This window comes from Chenopodium album, chromosome 16, assembly GCF_948465745.1.
Source record: "Chenopodium album chromosome 16, dcCheAlbu1.1, whole genome shotgun sequence".
Taxonomy (NCBI): domain Eukaryota; kingdom Viridiplantae; phylum Streptophyta; class Magnoliopsida; order Caryophyllales; family Amaranthaceae; genus Chenopodium; species Chenopodium album.
Genome location: NC_137849.1, coordinates 43,651,788 through 43,675,356, shown reverse-complemented (window position 1 = coordinate 43,675,356; position 23,569 = coordinate 43,651,788). Strand labels below are relative to the sequence as shown.

Sequence of the window (23,569 nt, the reverse complement as noted above, 5' to 3'; positions counted from 1 at the left end):
TAAGTGCATATTATTGAGTGACATAAATGCATGCATGTGGACTGTGATGCAAGTTTATTAATTAACGTCCAAGAAGTATATTATCAGAAATCTTTCATGCTAATTAGATACTTCATACTACAAGGATTAATCATACAAAGTATGCATGCACTAATGGATAATTTGTCCCTTCATTAATGACTAGCTCAATTTCTTACAAACATTATTTATACAAAACAACATGAACTAATTAATCTGAATATCTAATACAATATTATTCATACACAGTAACAAAATCTCGTATCAAAATATATATATATATATATATATATATATATATATATATATATAGGTTAATCAAAGATGTACTCCGTAAAAAAGATACAAAGCGAGATAGTAAACGACAATGAAAATAGTGTGTTGTTGGTTGTGGTATCTTTTTAGCGTAATAAACAGCCGGATAAAAAGGCTGCAATGCATACACATCAACCTTTCAAGTGCAAATTGCAAATTTCCAATCTGAGCATTATGTTGTGTTAATTGAAGAATCCTAAAACCCTTTTTCTTAGTGTTTCTCCTTAGCTTGATTAGATTCTTTATAACTTTTTTTTTTTTTGTCCCTTTTCTATCAACTTATATTAAAGACGTTGTGAGCTGCTCAAATCTTGATCCACCCCCAAGACGACCCCCCTTATCTTCTTTCCTCTTTTGGGTGTAAAAGGTAAAAAAATTGGTTACTTAACTCAGCTATTTTTTGACTGTTTTATTACTCATTCCAATATATATGCACATACTTTTTTGAATCCCAACTTTTTATTTGCTCTTGATGATTTAGAACAAAACAAGCTTTTAAACAAATAAAACCTTGATAATGTACAAATTAAGCTTGCTTTCATGAAAGGGATCATATGTATAAAGTTAAGCTCGATATCATGTAGTGTTAGTTTGTTACATATAACGAAGTGACCTTGAAATTCATGATCAGATTAGTGTATAATCGGTTCACTATTTTCATATAAAGTTTAAATAGAAGATAATGTCGAGGTTCATTAACCACACTAGTTCGTTGTCTCATACTCTGTAAGTCATAACACCAAGTTATTAACATGAAGTTTTGATAGAAGGTAATCCCAATCAACCCCTTTGCTAGCTAAGCCAGGAAATCTCAAGAGATTCATCAATTATACATACTTCCTACATTACAATAACTTCAGCTTACCCAATACGTCTAATTATCTTACTCCCTCCGTCCCTAAATTACATTCCTGGTTTCTATTTTGGTTATTCCAAAATTACATTCCTCCTTTCCATTTTTAGTAAGTGTGTTTTTTTTTCCCAAATATCCCAAATCAACTCTCTTTTTCTGTTGTATATTTAATGCTTTCTCACTCTTATTTTCTCTCTCCATCGTTTTTCTCAAGTTTGTACTTCCCATAACTAACCTAATGAAATATGATTGGTTCTAAATTTTCAATTAGAAGCATGTTATTGGTCCTTTTTTTTTGTAAAGGACTGATGACATGACGTCATTAATCATTAATCTATCTTTGTTTTACCCAAAGACATCATTTAATGTTTTGTATTTCCCATTGAAATATTTCATTATTGTTATTTGTCTTATTCTTTCCTCCTTAATTCCCGTGTAATTTTACAAACAAGAATGTAATTTAGGGACGGAGGGAGTACTATATACTTCCTCCCGTTTTTAATAGTTGCAATAATTTGGCTTTTACACTATTCATGTATTTCGCTTTGATGGTTTATAATTAAGTAAAAATATAGTCATGTGTGATCTTGTTAGATTCGTCTCGACTTATACAATTTTAATATCAAATGTTTATAATTTTTACATGTCGAAAATTAAAGATAATAACAATTGAAAACATGCATCAGCAAGCGTGAAAAGAGAAGTGTTGCAACTAAAAAAAATAAAAAATAAATAAAATATAGGAAGCACAAGTATGTGTGGGACAAGAGAAATACACATTTGGTGTAATTACTTAGGATAACATCAATTGCTTAAATTAACCACTATTATTGAAATAACTACTCTTTGCCCAAGTTTTTTTTTTTTTTTTTTTTTTTTTTGTAAAGTAGATTAAAGTTAAATATGCACATTATAAAACAGTAAAATTTGAATGAGTTGATTAATAAAAAACGATAGGAGTATAACAAAACTCTTGAATGAAAGAGCAATGAATGAAAGAGCAGAATTTGTTTTCATGAGATATGCATAAGAAGTATACCTTGAACTTATAACCAAACATAGTATCCATAAATGGAAACTACTGTTCATATGTCTCAGTCCCTTTTAACTCCCCCTAAAAATTTTGAACTATTTTCAATTAAACTCTCAGGCTCTCAGCTACTCATTATTTGGCAGAATTTTGTGATAAACATGGTCCCCTTATGATAAAAATCATAAAATGGACCCCACATTCCTATCATATACTATAATATCATAGTGTGGCCCCCTTCATGTGAAGGGATCCCAATCATCAAGAGAAATACTTTGTTTTTAGAGAGATATACTCAATACGGAGTACAAGTATAAATTAATAAAAGAAAAATACGAGTAGATGGTAAATAATGCGGAGTATTTCTTACTTTCATTTTATTCATTTACAAATCGATTTACAAAAATTCTTATATGTGGTGGGTCACATCGTGTCATTATCAGGTTATGTTATAGGGGTTATTTTGTCATTATTACACAGGTTAATCGAGTAGTGTTATATGGGCTTTTCGGTCAATATTACAAGGGCTTCTCAATCACTGTTATAGAGTTATTATGTTATGTAATATTTTACAAGCGGTCACATGTTGTAGTCAGTCGCATACAAGACGTGTTGATCCATTTTATATTAATTGTAATAAAAAAAATTTTGATGTCTCACAATTGTATTTTTTTTAATAGTTCAATAGAATATGATATGATAGGGTTTTACTCTTTGAGGTAAATAATTTGGGTGTTATCTGTCAGAGTGTATGAATTAAGGTATAAAATAAGTGGGCTCATAAAACCACGTGCCTACACACATGACCTTTACAACAAGAGCCTAATCTAACTCTTAGCTTCTTGTTTTATCATTATCATTTGGTTAAATTGTAAAGGCTCTTTTTATAGGCTTCTTAAAAACTTATGCTTTTCTCAAGGATAATGGAATGACTTCTAGACAAAAAATTGCATTTCGTTTGGGAATTGTATAATGTGGGGTTGGTAGCTTCGGAGTTGCATCCTAATCCCAAATTCAGGTCCCCAATTTGTTGTTTGACGACAAAAGGTTAGTTGTTTCATGTTTGTATAATTTGCTTGGACAAGCTTCTTGTATTACATAGTCCGTAAAAGTGTTTAATAAATAGTTGTTACATTCTTCTCTGTTTTACCAAGTCCAGTACATAAATGGTTCATCCAAACACATGTCCGGTAGCCTTGAACTAAAAATTTGACTTCACGCATTTTGAATCTCAGGTATCGATCCCCAAATTCCATGGACAATAGTGGTTTGAAGTTGCTGTAAACCTGTAACTGAAAGATTAGGTGATGCCGTGATGGTATATTGGGATTGTCATGTAAAAATACTCCAGGGATATAATTCTAGTACTTCCCTTGTATGATTTCACCCCATACGAGGCTACGACCGTACACCCACCTCATATACATTATGTCAAGGTTCGACACAAAGCAACTAAAATGAGTTGCAAAATTCTCTACATGTGACACTTTCAGCTCCATGGCTTCAGAAGCACGCTGTGCTTCAGCACTGTGTCTAGTGTTTAAAATGTTCCGCCATACATACTTAAAAAATCACTCTTTAGAGTTCAGAAATCAAACAAACATGGAGGTGGTCTAGTCTATATTATCTGAACAAAGGATTTGCCGCCATTGAAGGATACGTACAGCTTACTCCATTTCCCATGTAGACTTATTTCAACTGATAAATGAAAAAATCCTAGGCAGCATATGGTATGACAGAGATGCACAAAAACTTCAACTGTCCATAATCATATAAAGCACGACTAGAAAAAGAATTTCATCAAAAATATACAAAATCTATTAATACATCGCAATATAACAGTAACTATAATATGAAAAAGAATCTATTGTGACAACAAAAGTTGAAATAAAACCCTTCAGACTTGGTACAACTAGTAGTAGGTACCTATTTCCTGCCCACAGGACATTAATTCTCGAATCCAAAGAATAGCCTAGGAAGAATTTCTCATGGTTTATTGCACAAAATCACAGTCGAGACTCAAAACAACTAAAAACAGAGACAAGGTATGAAAATATGTGACAGAGAAAAAATTAGAAAGAAAATGTAAAATGGCCGGACATTTAAGGGAACTAGACTCATTTTCGATTTCCTACCTCTTTTGCAGAAATTGCATCTAGGAAATTCAGTCCTATAATCGTAAAGTAAAACAGCTCCAACCAGACTGCCAATCGTCCTACCTTACCTGTGCAGCAGAGCAAAGCAAGCCAGATGCATCTGCCCCAATGACTGCAAGATCACAAACAGCACAAATCTGGCCTTCTTGATCTGGCACAAAGCGGGAGCTGCAATAAGGACATGAGATATCCTTCTGACCACGGTAAATAGGTACATAAGTAGCCCCACAAACAACAAACGGATTCCTGAAATCATAATTCAACTGTGTTGAATCTTTCATGTTTCTATCAGCAGCCACGAGTACTTGTCGTGCAGTCTTTCCATGGTTCTCAACAGTGGGGTTAGTTTCCAAGAGTCGACGGGCAAAATTGGCAGCAGTGCACAGATTTCCTGCTTTGTAGCAATTTGTCATAGCAGTGAGCAATGCAAGTCTCACATGAGGCACCTGAAGGTTACAGTGAGTAAAATAGGCAGCTAATTCCTGCTGTCGAATTGGGTTGTCTTTAAGCTCCCTCCTCTTCAGCTCCATCTTCAAGCCCAGAACATACTCTTTCACTATGGTGATTAATTCTTTGACTTCATCAACCTCTCTCCTTGATTCAACCACTATCAATGGAATTGTATGAAGAATATTGGTGAAGGTACGCAGTGCGTCGCTTAACTTCCCAGCAGTTGTTAATTTGTAACCAGTTCTAAGCTTTTCCTCCAATTGAGAGAAACTAAAAACAAGAGCAGGTGGATTCCTCACATTAGGACTGGATGACTCAGTCCATCCCCTCTCCAGTGCCAAAGAAATCACAGGAGCGGAAGCAAAGGCAAGCAGGTAAGAATGGCTGGCAGAAAATAGATCAATAAACAGTGGTTTCAATGGAGCAAAATTTTTTATGCCCAGTTGCCTGGAAAGCAAACGCATAGCAGTGTCAAAACTGCCAGCTGCAACACATTCAGCAGCAAGTGATGACCTTTGGGTCCAAATCTGGCTCACTGGCATTCCTGGAGCAGGTGCCACAAATACAGAAGAACGCCCGTTGCTTGTCACCTTAGGAGTTTCAACCTCGGGAAGGTCTAGATCATCCTCAATTTCCCATCCTACTTCATCATCATTATTGTCATGTACTCTTTCTTCATCATCCAAATCAGCAATAATATCTCCATTTTGCAAGTCCTCCACAATCTCCAAGGCCTCAACCCAATCCTCTGCAACTTCTGCATCCTCATCCTGCGCATCTCTTGCATAATCAAGACCATCAAACATTCCCTTCATGACTGTCAACAATGGCCAGTTTGCACCACAACTTATCTGACTTGGTGGCTTCAAGAGAGATTGTGACTTTCCCTTTGGGATTTCAGGAATGTTATCCCCAAGTTCAGCTGCCAGACGCTCAACAACATCATCTAGCCCATGGACTTTGGCAGTGATATAAGCAAGAGGCAAATGGTCAGCAGCTTCGAGAATCTTAACCCGCTCCTGAACATCACCCAGATAAAGAGCATTGTGGAATTGACCCATAACATTATTCTTCACTTCAGCAATTTTCAGCATTTTGGACAATTTCTCCATATTTCCAGTTATGAGATAAAGGAATGACAGCCTCTCAAAGTTCTTTGTCTTTTGATATGCATATTCCACAATGTCTGCATTACCCTGACGAAGAGCCTCAACCCCCAATCTATACCAATGGGTTTTGTCATCAATCACATTAGCAGAAGCAACAGCTACTTCTATATTACCACTTTCTAAGGCCAGGTTAAAGCGAGTTTTCTCATCCTTCACAAAGTGAAGAGCAACCTCTGGAAAACCCTTCTGCTGAAGATAGGCAATCATTGCTTGGCCACAAAGCTCAGAACGCTTAATCATGCCCATTACCTGGTCAAATCTCTTCCTCAAAAGTGATAGCTTGAAATAATATTCAGTTGCATCGATTGAGATAACACGGTTTTTCCCATCTCGATCTAAACAAAATATGGTGTTCCCTGACACTCTTGTGATGTAAAGTGGAACGTCGAGAGTCCGAATGATACCATTATCCCCATTAGGCAGACAGTATTTTATGTGATTAAGAGTTGTGTAGATAAACACCCCATTGTCGTCCCAGGCCCCACTCTTCACACGGATGGTTTCATGAAGTGTGCATCGGTGATCAAGCTTCTTGGAGGCTATAATTATGGAGTGTTTGCTCAACAAAGCAACACTTTCCATATCATTGGACCAGACAACGTATCTAACAAAAGAAGTTTGAAGCTCCCCAAGCACTAACCTCTGTTGAGGGTCAAACACCAGCACTCTGTCCTCAGCCCTGCAAAGAAGGTTTCCAGTTCCTGCATAAAATATAGCATCAGTCAATGCAGGAAGAGCAACCTTTTTCACAATCTCGTTCTTCAGGTTCTTCACCAGCACTTGGTTGCTGCTCCTCTCCAATACAGCAAATTTGTTCCGAGCAATAAAAATCGCTGAGCAGCCAAGACCCCTCTTTGCCTCTTGTACCAAATCACCCCTACCCCAGCCATCTTTTGGTACTATATAGAGTTCATAAGATCCACCATCTATATCAGAAGAAATCAAAATAGCATTTTCGGTTGGACTGTAAGAAAGCGTTCTTGGGCTTTGGTTAAGTATGCTGGCACCGGGTCGACGTATGGGAATGACTTGACTATCCTTCTGAGTTGAAAACTCAAAAACCCGAAGAAAGCGATCCCTTACATAGTATACGAGATCACCACTAACTGCAAAAGCAGGGCGCTCTCTCTCCAACTTAAAGACAATCATTCCACTGTCATGACCAGCAGCCAGAAGGTTCATCTCAGGATGTGCTGTCAAAATCCAAAAGCGGTCATGCTCCCTCCTAAATGTTTGGAGGCCAGTTCTCTTTGTGGCATCCCAAACACGAATACTTTTGTCCTCTGAGTTTGAGACAATAATATCCTGTCTAGTGTGAAAGAGAACGCAAGAAACATTATTCATGTGTCCTCTTAAGGTGTCCACCTCCCAAGCTTTGGTATCTGCACATCACACAAGATGCAGCCCAATTTGCATAAATATAGACTATAGATAGAACTGATCAGGGAACAGCTTATTACAATAATTCTAAACTATATGATAACTTCTTTTTGGTGGGTGGTGAATTGAGTTAATGATTCATGATAAATTCTTCCTAGTATGTTCTCCAATATCATTGAACACAAATTAAATAAAAATAAAAATGATAGGTTCCTGGTAATAAGTAAGGCCAGACCTAGCCATAATACTGTGTTTGGTTATATATAAGTTTTTAATGTGGAGTTGCTGATTAATTTCCAATTCACAGTATTGTTTAGTGAAATAATTTACCACTATCTACACTATAACTTCCAAGTTCAAAGTTGACAATACATTGCGCACTCATAGGCTCATGGCTATACCTTTCTGCTATACAAAATTATCTTCCAAACAAATATTTCACATAAAATCTGCAGCTTTTAAAATATAAACTAAACAAAAAGAATTTAAACTGTTCACATCCATACCATTCATACGCCAGATTTTTACTTGACGATCGTCAGCACCAGACACAATCAAAGGGAGAGATGGATGGAAAGAAGCCCAGTTAACTCCTCGATCATGACCCTCCAAGACGTACTTAACAACAGCATCAACACCGCCAAACAGATCAGAATTCATCTGACTCAAACGCAAGATGTCATCAGAAGGAGAAACGCCTTTCTTCCTTAAAGAACCAATATCCCAAACACGAACTGTCTGATCCAAAGACGCAGAAACTACTAGATCTTCCTTGGGATGAAATGAGGCACACATAACATAATGATTGTGTCCCGTCAGCACAGAGATACAAGTACGTGATTGCCAATTCCATATCCTTATGGTCTGGTCATCACTAGCACTGACAATCCAAGGAGATTCATGGTGAAACTGGACAGTACGGATGTAGTCAAGGTGTCCTAGAAGAGTAAATAGGCATCGATGCAATTTATAGTTCCATACTTTAATCTTATAGTCATCCCCTGCAAAGCCGTCAAATAAGGTATATCAAAAGATACATCAATGAGTTGTAGAAAAATAACAAAAAGAAATCCAAAAAGGGCAGGGGAAGATGATTTATTTCAGAGGGTACATTGCAGTATTGCACAAGAAAGTAAGAAACCAACACAGCCAGTCACAGAACAGAATCCATCATATAAATGCAAAGACCTGAACAATAAAGTAAAGACAATGCACCATTTATAGTTCTCAATAACATTAGCTATTTAGAACAGGCTAAAACAATGTCCTGGCTATTAAATAGTGTAAGTAGTTCCCTACATTCCTACAAAGATCAGATTGATACCCCAAATGAATGACCATTCAATTGGTAAGGTATGTAAACAGCCCAGCAACCATATCTACGGATCCGTTAAGATTCATAAACTTCAAGCCAAGTTGAAGCAGTGACATGCCTGAAGCCTCGATAGCAGCCATAGTAATTGATCGATGAACAAACTACTGATCCGCAAAAATCCTAACGCAAGCGAATTTAAGCAGGCAGATCCTCAGACCTCAGTCATACAATGCACATCAGTAATCAGATACGAATACAAAAGCAGTATCCACACTATATATATACACACCTCATCACTCACACTCATCAATCACACATACGAGCAGCTCAAATCTATATCAAAACTCGTCTACGATCCATCGTGTAAACTCCAACAAATCACACAAATGTAGGTCTATCCAAATAATCAAATCAATAGATCTCTAAAATCCAGAAACAATCACTATACAATAAAATCGAATCTAAACTAAAATGAACAAAAATGATCAAATTCATCAAATTAAACAAACCAGTGAATCAATTATGCAAAATCCTCAACTCAATCAAACAATGTACATCAATCTAAACATCAAACAACTCAAATTAAAACTCGCCGACACTCAAAGATGATAAGATTACCTCCAGAAACAAAAAGAGGCTGAGTTTTATGAAAATCGACGCCTCGAACAGGACCATCGTGTTCGTCGAATCGATCAATGAGAGTACCCATACGATAATCCCACAATTGGATCACACCGCTGTGTAAACTCGCCAAGATCCATGGACGTTTCGGGTGGAAACTCAGTCCCTTCACTCGATTACTCTTCGTTTCGAATTTCGTCAACATTGTTCTTCAATTCAAATTTCCAGAAGAACAGCGATCAATTCATAAAATTGCAGAAGTGATAAAAAAAAAAAAAAGGATTTATGAATTCAGATCGAAATTGAAAGAATTAAGGGATCAAATTGAAATAGAAACCCTAGAATTGATTGAGGAAAAAGGAGAATGTGAGATTGAGCTTGAAAACTCAGATCTAATGCAAAAATGGCGAAAAATGGGAGGTGATTTAGGAGGAATTCGACATTCTAGTGAGAGAAAGTGTGAGGAAGAGAGAGAAAGAAGAAGGAGGTTATAGATCTGGCTTTGGACCTTCTAACAGCCGATCCCAGTTTTGGTTATGAGTCTGGATGCGCGGGTATGTAATTGTTTGTTATGGGGATGTTCTTGGATTTTTTTTATCGAATTATATTACGATGCGCTTTTAAAATGAACTAGATTTAATCCTGTGCATATGTGTAATGTATAGGTTTTTTCTTGATAATTTTGAAATTTATTATTAATGTCAATGTTAATGTTAAAATGAAGATGGCTATTTAGAAAGATAAATAGGTAGAAAAATGCTACTCGTAATGTTTATTGTTTTTTGAAAAAGTTAGTGATAATAAAAAGACAAGGGACACGTGACATCATGATATGCAAAGTTCACAGTTTTGAAGGTAAATGCGTAAGGCATTTAATTGAATGGTTCCATATTTTTAGATTAGTGAAAAACCTACATATTATCATTCATTTTTTTCACGAAATGTCACTCAAAAGATGAATGAAGTTCATACTTCATACCTCGTGCTAAAATCGATTGAGTTTAGAATTAATAAGGTATGATCCTTGACATAGCCTGCTATCTACGACTCTACGTGACATGTCTTACCATAATTTTCAAATGACTCAAGCATGGCTCAAGCCCATATATCATGTTGTGTTTACGTGATTAGACCAAATTTCATTAATTTTGTCATTTCGTGCTCGAACATGACCTACAGCATCTTGCACACAATATATCGTATTGACCTCATGTTATGATTTATTTTTTTTGTTCGGATGCCATCCATCTCCTAAAGTATTATTGTCTCCCAAGAATTAGAGAAGTTGTAAAGCTTTAAGGTGTGAGATTCGCTGACAAATAAACATAACAAAATTTTCCATGACTCTAATTTATCTTATTTATAATCACCAAATGTGATACGAGTATTTAAAAATAAAACCGTTAAAGTTATTGATACGTACGAACAATTTTTGAGAACAAAATCAATCTAAAAAGTAGTTCTCACAAAACGAAGAACACAATTTTTAATTTTTTCCCAAATCGAAAAAGAACCTAACTCGCGTCATGGCCCAGACGCAGAAGCCCAAAATAAGAATATATGCCTTACAAAAAAGCCCATTAAGCGAGTAATGTCCCATATTGCTCAGTTCGGTGGTGAAGTTGGTCCAAGCACTTAGTAGAAAATTTACAAATTTTCTACCCCGTAATACGTACTTCGTAGTAGACTAGTAGTGTAGTACTGTACATTATAATTTTTCAATGGTAGCTTTATTTTTCATAGTCAAATAGTCAACATTTGAATTTTTCTGAGATTTCATTTAGGATTTTCAAGGACAAGAAGGCATGCACTTGACTTCAAAAGTGGAAAAAGTTTTTAGAGTCATTTCAACAATTTACATTTTACCATTAACTTTTTAGTTGGAAAAATTAGGGGTCATGATGAAAAGAGTAGGAAAAAAAAAAAAATCACTATTTCTTGTTTCTTTACCAATAAAGTTTTTTTGGTGAAATTATGTTATATTAAAATATTAGAAAGTTATAAATGTTAATCTCACAATATGTAATTGTAAGACAATTTCATATGGAACTTTACTTTTTACTTCTATAACGATAATTTGGTGACCTAATATCTTGATGTAATCCAGCGAAATTCTTTTCCAGTTGTAATTTGATAAGGGAGGTAACTTTCTTTATAAATTTAACTATTTAAGCAATTGTTCAACTTGATTATCTTTATATATTCAAGTCGTGAATGATTATCGTGGGTTGATTACCATTAATTGCTTTATTATCTTTACACTATGATTTTAATTACTATTAATTGACAATCATTGTTGACATGTTATTACTTGTTGTATGTTAGCAACTAGCAATATAGTTTTGCTAACCCCAAAAAGGGCAAAAACCATAATTTTAAAGTCCTAATACACATTGGACTCCATGCGATAAGTGTATGTCATTTTCATGTTTGCATTTTCACTTGAACAATGTACATTTTCTCCCTTGTCTAATTGTCTAATTTCACTTTCTTTTGGGATGTTTCAATTTAATCGTCTAATTTCCTTTAAAAAAAACATTTTTCACTATTTTTATCCTAAATTAAATTCCATATTTATCTACCCGTCTCTTTCTCTCTATTTTTCAGTGACATACGACTAAACCTTACGTAAATACATCTAAGACAAAGTAAATCAAGACGGAAGCAACATTTACCCGAGACAATCACATACAGTTTTATTATCATCCGCCAATACTCCGTAGTTTGCTTTCACATTCACGCCTTTTCTTTGAAAACAAAAAAAAAAAGTTGCTTTAATCGTCAGCAATAAAATCACCTTAACTGGTTCCCACCTACGATTAGTACCGTACTCCACCAAACTCCTCCCCCATAAATCAATTCAAGTCCACCCCAAATTCCTCCATCCTCTTTATTTTCCAACTTGCATTGCATGCTTCACATCTTCTTCTACCATTTTATTTAATTCCATGCTATACCCTTTCTTTTTATTTTTCTTTGAAATATAATTTTATTTTATTTTTATTTTTTTTTTGTTTGTCTCATTCACATAACTTTTTCTTATAAATACTTACTACATACTCTTCTTACATTACATTCCATTCTCACCTTCCACACTAAACATACACCCATGGAATTCCACAATAATAACCCCCCTCTCCCTCCACACCCCACCCTAATCGCCATCGGCCCCGGACCCTCCTCGCCTCCTAACCACGATCATCATCGATGTTACCCCGTCGTGATCCGATCAATATCATCCATCTTAACTAGGTTTCATGCAGGCTACTTTAGGATAACATTGTCCCTAGGAAGCCAAGCGTTATTATGGAAAAACCTAATTGAACCTACTAGTCATAATACTATTAATCCATTAATACATCATCTTTTTCATAGGTTTCACCCTATTACATTTGTGTCTTTTTGGGCATTTTCTCTTGTTGTTCTTGTTCTTCTCTCTTTGATTTATCTCTTTCGTTGTATCTTTCACTTTAACATGGTCAAGGCCGAGTTCCTTCACCATGTTGGTGTAAATTACCTCTTTGCCCCTTGGATTTCTTGGCTCTTACTCCTTCAGTGTTCGCCGTGGGTTGATCAAAAGACCGGCGTTTACTTAAGCCTTTGGTGGACTCTTGTTGTTCCGGTGGTTGCTCTTGATCTCAAGATTTATGGCCAATGGTTCACCACCAAAGGAACAAAGTATGAACTACTAACATATACAACATATCAACAAATTATTAAATTAAAATTTTTGGAGATGTAGTGTCTCACTTTTGTGTATCAAACTTGTATCATTGTTTCGCACTCATTTTTATTGGTTCGATTTCTGTTTCACTTTTATGTCAATTATTTTAAAACAAAGGAAATACTTAACTTATTATCGCCTTTTATAAATTTAAACAAAAATAAGTGATATTTATTATCATAATACAAAAAGTGGAATTGACTATGTATAAGTTCACCTAAAAGTTTTTTTTTTTTTTTTTTTTTTTTAATTAAAACTACGTTTTAAAAGTTAAATCTGCAACTTACTTTGTAAATGATTTCATGTATTAATACAGGTACAATCTGACTGCGGTGGCAAACCCAACTAGTCAAATGAGTGTGATAGGAAACCTAGTGGGGTCCACAGCGGCGGCACGAATGGGGTGGAGTGAGACAGCAATGATACTATTCTCCCTAGGAATGGTACATTACTTAGTGCTCTTTGTGACTCTCTATCAAAGATTGTCCGGGAGCAATAAGCTCCCGGCAATGCTTAGACCGGTGTTCTTCCTATTCTTCGCGGCGCCGGGGGTGGCAAGCTTGGCGTGGGGATCTATATCTGGAAAGTTCGATACAACTGCGAAGATGTTATTCTTTCTATCTGTCTTCCTCTTCATGTCTTTGGTAAGAATTTGCGGCCTATTATATTGTTTTCAAAGTAGGGGTCAATAAATTGACCATTTTCTTTATAACTTTGTTTATTTTTCAAAGAAGAAAAAAAAAACACACCCTGGTTTGGCGTTTTGATTGCGTAGGTTCCTGTCATTTTCTGCATGGTTTAGAATCTCTAGCTAGATTTTTTTATTACGGTGTATTATTTTTTTGTGGTAAGATTTTTTTTATTTTTTAAAAATTAATTTAATTAGTTCGTATTCTGTAGCTAATTAGAGCTATACAGATATTACTCCGTAACAATAAGTAAATAAATAAAAATGGTCCATTGTACTCGTTGCCAAAAAAAAAAAAAATTAAAAATAAATAGTTTCTATAAATAAATCAGTACTCCATCATTTTCCAAAGAAAAATACAAGCTGTAATATTCAGTTCATTAATTGAATATTGTGTGTTTGTGTCGCATTTTAAATTAACAATGTTATTATTGACTTATGGTGGTGTTGAGATTTAATACTTCAGATTCGTGAATAATATTATATGCAAGTGTCATACACTGATACAAGAAATAAGAATTACGGAGTATTTGATACACGACTACGCCACTCTCCTTCGTCTTAAGTTTTGACATAAACTCTTTGTAGTAAGACTCAGTACGTGGGAATTGAAATGGTTTAAAAGTTGTAATCCGTAGTATTCAAAGTATGAAAGTATTTAAAGTTCTTTTAGCTTATATGAGTACACAATCTCTAATTAATTTTTCCTATCAAAATTCAAAATCATTTCATTTTAGCTCCAATCACTTCAATTCAAGTTAGCTCCTATCAATTCAGTTTTCAATTCCTAATTTCCTTATCTCATAAACAATTCATTTCATCTCTATTCAGTTCATTTAAGTTGTTTTCAATAAATCGGAATAGACCCTACGTATGTCGTTAATCAGATTAGTACATACTCCGTATTTAAATATTTACTCCCTCCATTTTTAAATACTTGCTCCATTTCTTCATGTACGGAGTTTTAGGAGAAATTGGAAAAAGTAATAAACTATGGAGATAGTGGAGTCGGTGGAAAAATAAACCCAAAAGTAGTGGAGAGAAAAGAAGGAGAGAGAATATAGAATTAATATTATTAGGTCCACTTGGTGAAAGAAATTAATTAAATATTGTAAAAACTTTTCAAATAAGAAAATGGAGCAAGTATTTAAAAACGGTTGAAAAAGAAAAGTGGAGTAAGTATTAAAAATCGGAGAGAGTAATTAATTTGCAGCATATAGCATAGATTTATGAGATCACTGCAGCAAAATTGGGAAGATGGTACGGTCCTGCTATGACTACCTGACAAGGTTGTCGTTATTCGTTAAGTACAACTGTACTAGTCTTAATTTTTTATTCCCTACTGTTAAACTACAAGTATGTTTTTAAAACGTTTAAATTAAGAGTAGAGTATTGATTTAATTACTCCAATATCTTTGCTCTAAAACCATTTTACCTAGCTCTAAATTGATGGAATATAAGTAGTACTCTGTATATCGTATCATCAACAACAACAACAGCAACTATTTGTAAATTTCTGTTCCGGATATATGTAATCTTTATCCCACAACTAGTGGCACCTTGCAAGTGCAAAATTTTATCTTTTTACATAAAAATCCCACATGTTCTCATATACAGTATAATGATATAAAAGTATGTGAATTTGAGACTACGTGTTATAATATCACCTCCGTTACAGGTTATATGCAACGATTTAACATAAAGCAGAGAAGGAAAATGTCCAATCGTTGCACATTACTTGTAACGGTGGTAGTATAATGTTACAACTAAGTGAAGGATGAACCCGAAAGTTTTGTTTAGGTAAATTTAGCTTTAGAAATTTTTTTATTTGTGTTGTAGTATTTTCTAGAAGGTTATTACTACGTATTATGTTTTTTTTCAGTGGAATATAAGCATGCCTAAAGAATATTTATTCCACACGGGAGGTAGATGTGTCCTCTAGAAAAAGTTAGGGGAAGGTCGAATTGAACCTCACGTATGGAATCAAAACCCTTGATATGTCCCATCTTAGGTAAACTGTTCTAATTCGAGATCGATTCAACAAAGTATGAATAAAGACTTAGATTTATCAATTTAACTAACCTATTAAGTAGACCGAATATTTGAATAATACATGCAACTATAAAAGTATATAAATGCATCTTAACATCTCGTGACTTTATGAAGAAATATTTTTTTTTAACACATAAAAAACGAAATAGTATTAATTAAAGCGTTTTACAAACCATAAATCTGAGAGATTAACAAACCATAGCCTCAAACCGAACACAAAATTAGAGACTTATCACAATATTATGAAGAAATAGTACCTTATAAGTTAGTCCAATTGAGACTAAAGTCGACTTATCACATTTAAGTACTTATAGAAAGTCGTTGAACAGCTTGACGTATCGGTGGAAATTAATGCAAAATTTTCCACAGTTTTTGCCAAAGTACAAACTGTATTACAGTCCAAATTGTCCAGCTGATTGTGCATGTTTTTTGTGGTTCATACTAATTGGTTTCCCCTTTTTTTTCCAAGCCTCATATAATTTATAAGGTTTTCTTAAATTCAAATGTTTATTTTGCTATGAAAAGAAACATGAACTAGCAGTTGTAATTTGTAAAGGTTTGGAGTTACAATCCTAGTAAGCATAAACTCAATTACTAATAATATCATTAGGCAAAATATGTATCATAGTACGCATGATACCATTTAAATATCTAATGAATAAAATCCAAAATCCATTTAGATTATCTTCGTTATCAATATGACAAACTTTATTCATATCATACATACAAATAGTCATGTTTCAAAATTTTAATCCTATCATAAACCACAGACATTGGTTTTAAATTCTTTAAAATAATGGTATCTCTTTCACTGTCACATGACTTAAAATATAAATTAAATAGACGAAAACAATATTGGAGGGGAGGGGGGGGGGACGGGACCAATGGCTATATGATTCTTGTTTTCTTATGGAGTATATACAATCAATTATCGACTGTAAAACTAACACACAAAATTTGAAATAGGTATGCAGGCCATTACTATTCAAGAAAGCGATGAGGAAGTTCAATGTGACATGGTGGGCATATTCGTTCCCAATCACGGTGTTAGCAATAGCTGCCACAGAATACGCAGAGGAAGTAAAGGGAAAATTAGCAGATGTATTAATGCTAATTCTAGCATCAATGTCAATGTTGGTCACTTTCAGCTTGGTCATACTCACACTATTCAACTCCAAAATGCTTTTGCCTGATAATGATCCTTTTGTTAGTTCTAGTGCTGTCACTCCTGTGCCTGATCATTTACCTACTATAGTTACTCGTACAACTCCTTTGGATATTGGGCGGAATTATTAAAATTGGAAACATTTTTTGGAATTTAATTAATTTTGGGTTCTTATTAGATGATAAATGATCCGGGTCAAATTAGGATTCTCTTTTTAGTCCAATTGCTATTAATTGGTTGTTTTTATTAATTATTTTATTGAGTATATTGTATATTCTTAGTACAAAGTATGATTTTGTTATCAATTAATGTTAGCATATTTTTTTTTTTTTTTTTGAGGAAATTAATGTTAGCATATGGAAAAGCATTAACTATATGTATTTTTCTCCAATTGGTACTACATTTGAAATTATAACAAAATTATAAGTTGTACAGCAGTATAAAATGTGTATATTGTTTTTTTTTTTCTTCTCGTTAATTTAAGCCTTTAAAGACTCATGATATAATATGTCGTCTCATCTCAACAACCATTAAAAAACAGACAAAAAAAACTTGTGAAATTATTATTTCCAATCATTATCATCTCGATGTAGATCAAACATGCATATATGTGATACTCATCATACAATGAAATTCTATAAAGAAAAAAACACATACGATGCATGTTTTAAGGCAAGTGATTTATGATACTTCTGTGTTTTATTCACTTGATTTTCACTTATCTTATCTAAACTTACTTATTTATCCGAACTCGAAGAAATCAAGATGAACTGACACTACAAAAAAAATGAGAATAGGCAACACATAAAATTGCAACACTATAACAGATGTTACCTTTTGTATTAAAAGGCAACAGAATTTATTTGTTAGCTTGATGTTAAACAACCATACTATACTGCAATGCAACAATTTGAAAAGCGTTGGACTAGAGTACATAAGACAACAACATCACAATATGTTGCCTATTTACCTACATAAAGCAACATTTATTCAAATGTTGCTAAAAAAACAACAATACTAAGACAAAAATACTTGAAATTTTATAAAATTAAAAAAACAATATGCATAATTATTTGAGGATTGAACCTCGGTGCAACGATGCAACCTACGCCACTACATAGGCCCAAAAACTAGTAGGGCCCCAAATTAGTAATAAATGGTAATACGAAATATATGCAACTACAGATTATGTACATGGTAATTTGCTTAATGAATTAGTACCTATCACTAGTTGCAGGGTATTTTTGGTTCGATCGTTTGGTAATATTTGATTTATTATTATTTTTTTTCCTAGCACTTTGTCTTTCATGTTTTCATGGTTATTATTCTTTTTTATTTGTCAACAAGTGAACAAGTTATATTTATTTTGTAATTGTACCTATATAAATTGACAAGTAAAATATAAGAATTAATAAACGCAAATAACTCTTTTTCAAAACAATTTTACTGTTATAAAAAAGTATGTCATTAGAGAAGTACCTTACTTTTGACTTATATAAATAAATGTAAAGTCATGGGTTTTGATTTTATTGCTACCAATCTAGTTGCTTATATGAATTAAAGCAAGATATCTTTGATAGAAATTTATTTTCCACCCTTTTATGCTTACATGCATTGTTTTGTTCACAAGATTAGTTACTTAATTAAGGGCCTGTTCACATTTACTTAATTTCAGTTCAGCTCAATTCAGTTCAGCTCCAATCAGTTCAGTTCAGTTCAGTTCAACTCCAATCAGTTCAGTTCAGTTCAGCTCTTAATTTCCATCTCACATAAAATATTCATTTCAGCTAAATTCAGTTCAGTTCAGTTCAGCTCCAATCAGTTCAGTTCATTTCAATTCAGCTCCAATCAGTTCAGTTCAATTTAGTTCAGCTCAGTTTAGTAAATGTGAACAGGCCCTAAGTGTAATTGGTGGGGGAAAAAATATTGTGACTTTGAGGTCACGAGTTCGAACCCCACCAATGACATTTGCTTTGGAGCAGGGGGATTATTCCCTTACCTCCCCCTTTTATTCTCAAGCATGACTTGTGAAGCTAGACTGACTTAACCTGTGAGAGGTGTTGGTTTAGTATGGTTCTTTAGCATATTTTATTTAATTTTTTGTTTATGCATATATTTATACACTTTTAGAAATTAAAGATAATGTTTCAGAAAAAAAAAAAAGAAATTAAAGATAAATGAGAAAAAGAAAAGGTAAAAAAATACTAATAAGAATATTAAAACCGTCCCCCTTTGTCGCTAATTTGTTGCAGCTATGATAAGGTTTGTTCCTCTAGTCCTCTACCATTCTATATTGTTTTAAAATAGCACTTGGCAGCTCCATTATTATTATCAATTTAACTTTGAACTTCTGATGTGTGCTATCAATCTATTATCATCACCTACCAATTGACACATGACCATTGATTCATTGAATTAATAATCTTCATAATTAAATTAGGGCCTGTTCATATTTACTTAATTTTAGTTCAGTTCAGCTCTAATCAGTTCAATTCAGTTCAGTTTAGCTCCAATCAGTTCAGTTCAGCTCCAATCAGTTCAGTTCAGGTTAGTTCATCTCCTAATTTTCTTCTCTCATAAAATATTCATTTCAGTTCAGTTCCAATCAGTTCAGTTCAGTTCAGCTCCAATCAGTTCAGTTCAGGTTAGTTCAGCTCCTAATTTTCTTCTCTCATAAAATATTCATTTCAGTTCAGTTCCAATCAGTTCAGTTCAGCTCAGCTCCAATCAGTTCAGTTCAGTTCAGCTTAGTTTTGTAAATGTGAACAGATCCTTAGGCTACGTTTTATTTCACCTTACTTTATTAATTTAATTTGAACTTATATTTTCAAATATATTTTGACCTTATTTTTCAAATCTAATTGTCTAATCAAACTAAAATTTGACCTTATACGTTAACTAGTTCTTTGCCCGAGCAACGCTCGGATATTCACGGGAAAAAAATCGCATTTATATATTATTATAAGTTTGTATTTGTTTAGAGATTGTGTATATTTTAAATATTTTATTTATTTTAATTTATTGTTATTGTTCTATTATTTAGGCTATATATATTTTTTATTCTTTTTTGGAAAAAGATAGTTTATTTTATTTTTTCATCAATTGTGTTTTTATTTCTAAGAAAAATAATTTTAAAAAAAATTAAAAGTTTTTGGAGGGAAATTTTTTAATGTAAACGTGACACGTGTAATTATAGAATATTCCTGGTGATTACTTTAGTATATAGTATAGATTAATCTATAAGGAAAAAGAAAAAAAAAACATATCAAGTAAAATCTTGTTAAACTTGTAAAGATACGTACGTTATTAATATGTAGTTTTCATTATTTTTATCATCACTAAATCAAATTTTTCAAATGACAAAATCGTAGATAAAACAATAATGTAAACATAAATAATAATAACTAATTTACTACATTCTGAACTTGTGTTTTTTTTTGAATTGATCTTGAATAACAAATAAGTTCCTGTTCACATTTACTTAACTTCAGTTTAGTTCAGTTCAGTTCAGTTCAGTTCAGCTCCAATCAGTTCAGTTCAGCTCCTAATTTACCTTTCTCATAAAATATTCAGTTTAGCCCAGTTCAGTTCAGTTTAGCTCAACTAACTTAGGGCATGTTTACATTTACTAAACTGAGCTAGCTGAACTGAAATGATTGGAGCGGAACTGAACTGAAGCTGAAATGAATATTTTATGAGAGAAGAAAATTAGGAGCTGAACTGAAGTGAAGCGATTGAAGCTGAACTGAAATAAAGTAAATGTGAACAGGCCCTTAGTTCACCTTATTTTTGCTAATCTAATCTGAATGAAATTAATTATTTGATTTGATCAATCATATTTTTTTTCTTCTTTTGATCAGGTCTTATTATCTAATTTGACTCAACTTTGATCTTATATGTAAAAAATATATATGAAGCAAATAATTTTATGATTTTTTTCTGAAATAAGTAAAAATAAGGTGAATTAAACAAGACCTTCATCGGTCATGGGTTACTTATTTTGGGGTTACTTGGTTGGTTAGCGCATTTTCTATTATAGAGTGACTCATGTCCGACCGAGTAATAACTCCTAATAATATAAGTAATCTTTGAATAAATAACTTTTGATCGAATAATCTCTAAACAAGGAATAAGCCTTTATTTTCATTCTTAAAATAAACCTTTATTTCCAAAAAGTAATTTAAATAAACAAAGGCCACGGGATTTGTATTTTGGGATTCAATTCCAAAAGGCGCGAATCATGAAATTTTTTAATATTTTTGCCTCCAACTGTCCAACACTTTCCCACTAAGGTTCAGTTTCTCATTTTATTTCACCTTTCTACTGGGCAATAAGTATGTTTTCTCAATCAGTTATACACCTTCTTCAATTATGCTTGGGTGAGGGGTTAATTGAACGTTATTGTTTTTTCAATTAGTTAGTTGCTGTGCTCTCTACTAACACAGCTTAATTTGCTTTAAGATTGGCCAATTAGGTTTGATGTCGGCGAAGTCGTTCTCCGAATTCCACTTGTAACTTTGTAAGTCACCACTGACCCTTTCTACTTCTTTATAACTGGTTAGTTTTGATGTTAGATTGATTTTGATGACTAATATATATTAATTTGTTTTGGATTTGATAAGCACGTGAAATCAAGGTAGGCTTGTTGGATAAATTTGACATTGGTGGCTTTGTGCTAATTTGTATCTTTCGTTCTTTTGGTTTATTTGTTGGATGAATGCATAATAAAAAAATAAAAAAAAAAAATTTGGAAATTATGAGTGCTTATTGTTTCATGTATTTAGTTATATATTGGCTAACGATGAATTGTATTTTTGTTGCAGCATGGCTTTTGTGTTATGCATAAAATTGCATAGGCAGATTATTAAGATAATACTGTATCATAGATGTAATATGAAATTTGTATAGTTAATCTCTTGACACTACATAAATATTTGTGAGATTATTATAGTGAATAAGAGTTGACTGTCAAAGATAGATTAATTATCATTGTTTACTTGTATCGACTCCCTCCATCCCTATATTTTTGCCCAATTGTCAATGACTCAATGTATGGGTCAAATTTTACTAACTATGACCTTAAACTACCATTAATGTACTAATTCTGTATGGGTCAAATTAAATTGTACTATGAGATACACATTGGCTTTTTTTTTTTTACTATGCGGCATATAATATTATAATGATTTTGGCTTGGCTATTTAAATAATACTTCATATATGAATTACAAATGTTATTGTATGATATAATATTGAGTCTATCACAATGTATAATATCATGTTATCAAATTCTTTATTATTTTATTAACACATAATTAATGAAAGTAATAGTTAAAGTTGTGTTTCGGCATGTGTGTCAGAACAAATTGTAACATGTTTAAAAAACTGAGAAAGTATACAAGATAATATATTCCTGTGAGATTTTATTGAATTTGTCTTATTGTATATTTTATTAATAAAAACATTTATAATAATTATTATTATAGAAATATAGATATATACGTTTTAAGATATGAAATGACAAATGAGGTTAAAAAAAAAGGGGTGGATGTAGTATATATTTGATTGCTTGCTTGTATATAATGGGAAGATCAATGAGAACAAAAGGCAGATTATGAAATAAAATGTAATCTATTTTCATGTCATTAATTTTGCATTTACATTAGTACATTTGAAATATACATATTTTAACTTTCTAAGCTTATCTTTTTATTTACAGGAAGTGAGATAATATGGAGGGGAAAGAGCCGATGAAGGCAACGATGTAATTTTAGAAGAAGAAGAGTGTGCGACATAGAGCAATTGAATTTGATATAGCATCTCCATTGCTAATCCTCGTTGGGACCTATATAATTTTTATCCTTTCTATTTATTAGTAAGACTAATATTAATAGCCTGCAATGTACTCTTAAACAACAATTTGATGTTGAAAACATGTTGGTATTGTTGGAGATTATCTAGTTAATTGCTGATTATATTATTATATGTTTTGTATTCAATATTTCTCTATTATAACTACACAAAAATGCAATGATATCTTTCAACTCTTTCAATTTATTATAAAGATTTTAATTAATTACAATAGGACAAATAAATTCAATTTATTTTAGTTCATTTTATTTATAGCTAACAATTTATAAGGTGTTGGCTTTAAATTATTTGGCAACAGTTTTGTATTATTACTAGAAAAAACAACAATTGAAAGGCTATTGCATATTATGACATAAGATGATGGTTTTAGCTTGTTACTATACCCAAGGTTGCAACACTTTTCAGTTGTTGCCTTTGTAAAAGTGTTGCCTTAGATATCATTTTACTTTGGCTTATATAATTGTTGCCTTTGGATAAAAATGTGTTGCCTTAAGAATAGACAACGGGGGCATAAACTACACCTCATTTTTGTTGCCTTATCTTCAAGGCAACACTTTTTTTATATTAGGCAATTGTTTTTCACTGTTACCTAAGCTTCATTTTGTTGTAGTGTGAATAGGCCCTTATTACATTGTGTTAGTAAAGGAACATTTTTGGTAACTCGCCAAGAACGAGAAGAAGAATATCAGCAGCGTTTGTAGTCCAACGGTTAGGATAATTGCCTTCCAAGCAATAGACCCGGGTTCGACTCCCGGCAAACGCA

The 23,569-nt window shown here is 33.0% G+C and overlaps 2 protein-coding genes and 1 non-coding gene across 3 annotated transcripts; 2 read left to right on the top strand and 1 right to left on the bottom strand.

Moving 5' to 3' along the window:
* Positions 1–3,989: 3,989 nt before the first annotated feature.
* Positions 3,990–9,854, bottom strand: LOC145586603 (coatomer subunit alpha-2-like). The gene is made up of 3 exons (XM_081643485.1): positions 9,305–9,854; positions 7,878–8,372; positions 3,990–7,373 (listed from the first exon to the last, which is right to left on the bottom strand). Exons 1-3 carry the CDS (start codon positions 9,510–9,512, stop codon positions 4,432–4,434), a joined length of 3,645 nt encoding a protein of 1,214 aa, XP_081499611.1. The 5' UTR covers positions 9,513–9,854; the 3' UTR covers positions 3,990–4,431.
* A 2,292-nt stretch (positions 9,855–12,146) lies between these two features.
* Positions 12,147–17,274, top strand: LOC145585468 (S-type anion channel SLAH4-like). The gene is made up of 3 exons (XM_081642169.1): positions 12,147–12,985; positions 13,348–13,675; positions 16,738–17,274. Exons 1-3 carry the CDS (start codon positions 12,417–12,419, stop codon positions 17,065–17,067), a joined length of 1,227 nt encoding a protein of 408 aa, XP_081498295.1. The 5' UTR covers positions 12,147–12,416; the 3' UTR covers positions 17,068–17,274.
* A 6,223-nt stretch (positions 17,275–23,497) lies between these two features.
* On the top strand, positions 23,498–23,569 carry TRNAG-UCC (transfer RNA glycine (anticodon UCC)). Its single transcript has one exon. It is a non-coding gene; the product is annotated as a tRNA-Gly (tRNA).

Excerpts from the sequence above, each read along its gene's own strand:
- LOC145586603 (XM_081643485.1), bottom strand. The coding sequence starts at position 9,512 with ATGTTGACGAAATTCGAAACGAAGAGTAATCGAGTGAAGGGACTGAGT. Across the intron at positions 8,373-9,304 it reads GCCTCTTTTTGTTTCTGGAG|GGGATGACTATAAGATTAAA; the intron begins GTAATCTTATCA and ends ACGGCTTTGCAG. Across the intron at positions 7,374-7,877 it reads AAAAATCTGGCGTATGAATG|ATACCAAAGCTTGGGAGGTG; the intron begins GTATGGATGTGA and ends TGTGATGTGCAG.
- LOC145585468 (XM_081642169.1), top strand. The coding sequence starts at position 12,417 with ATGGAATTCCACAATAATAACCCCCCTCTCCCTCCACACCCCACCCTA. Across the intron at positions 12,986-13,347 it reads TTCACCACCAAAGGAACAAA|GTACAATCTGACTGCGGTGG; the intron begins GTATGAACTACT and ends GTATTAATACAG. Across the intron at positions 13,676-16,737 it reads TCTTCCTCTTCATGTCTTTG|GTATGCAGGCCATTACTATT; the intron begins GTAAGAATTTGC and ends AATTTGAAATAG.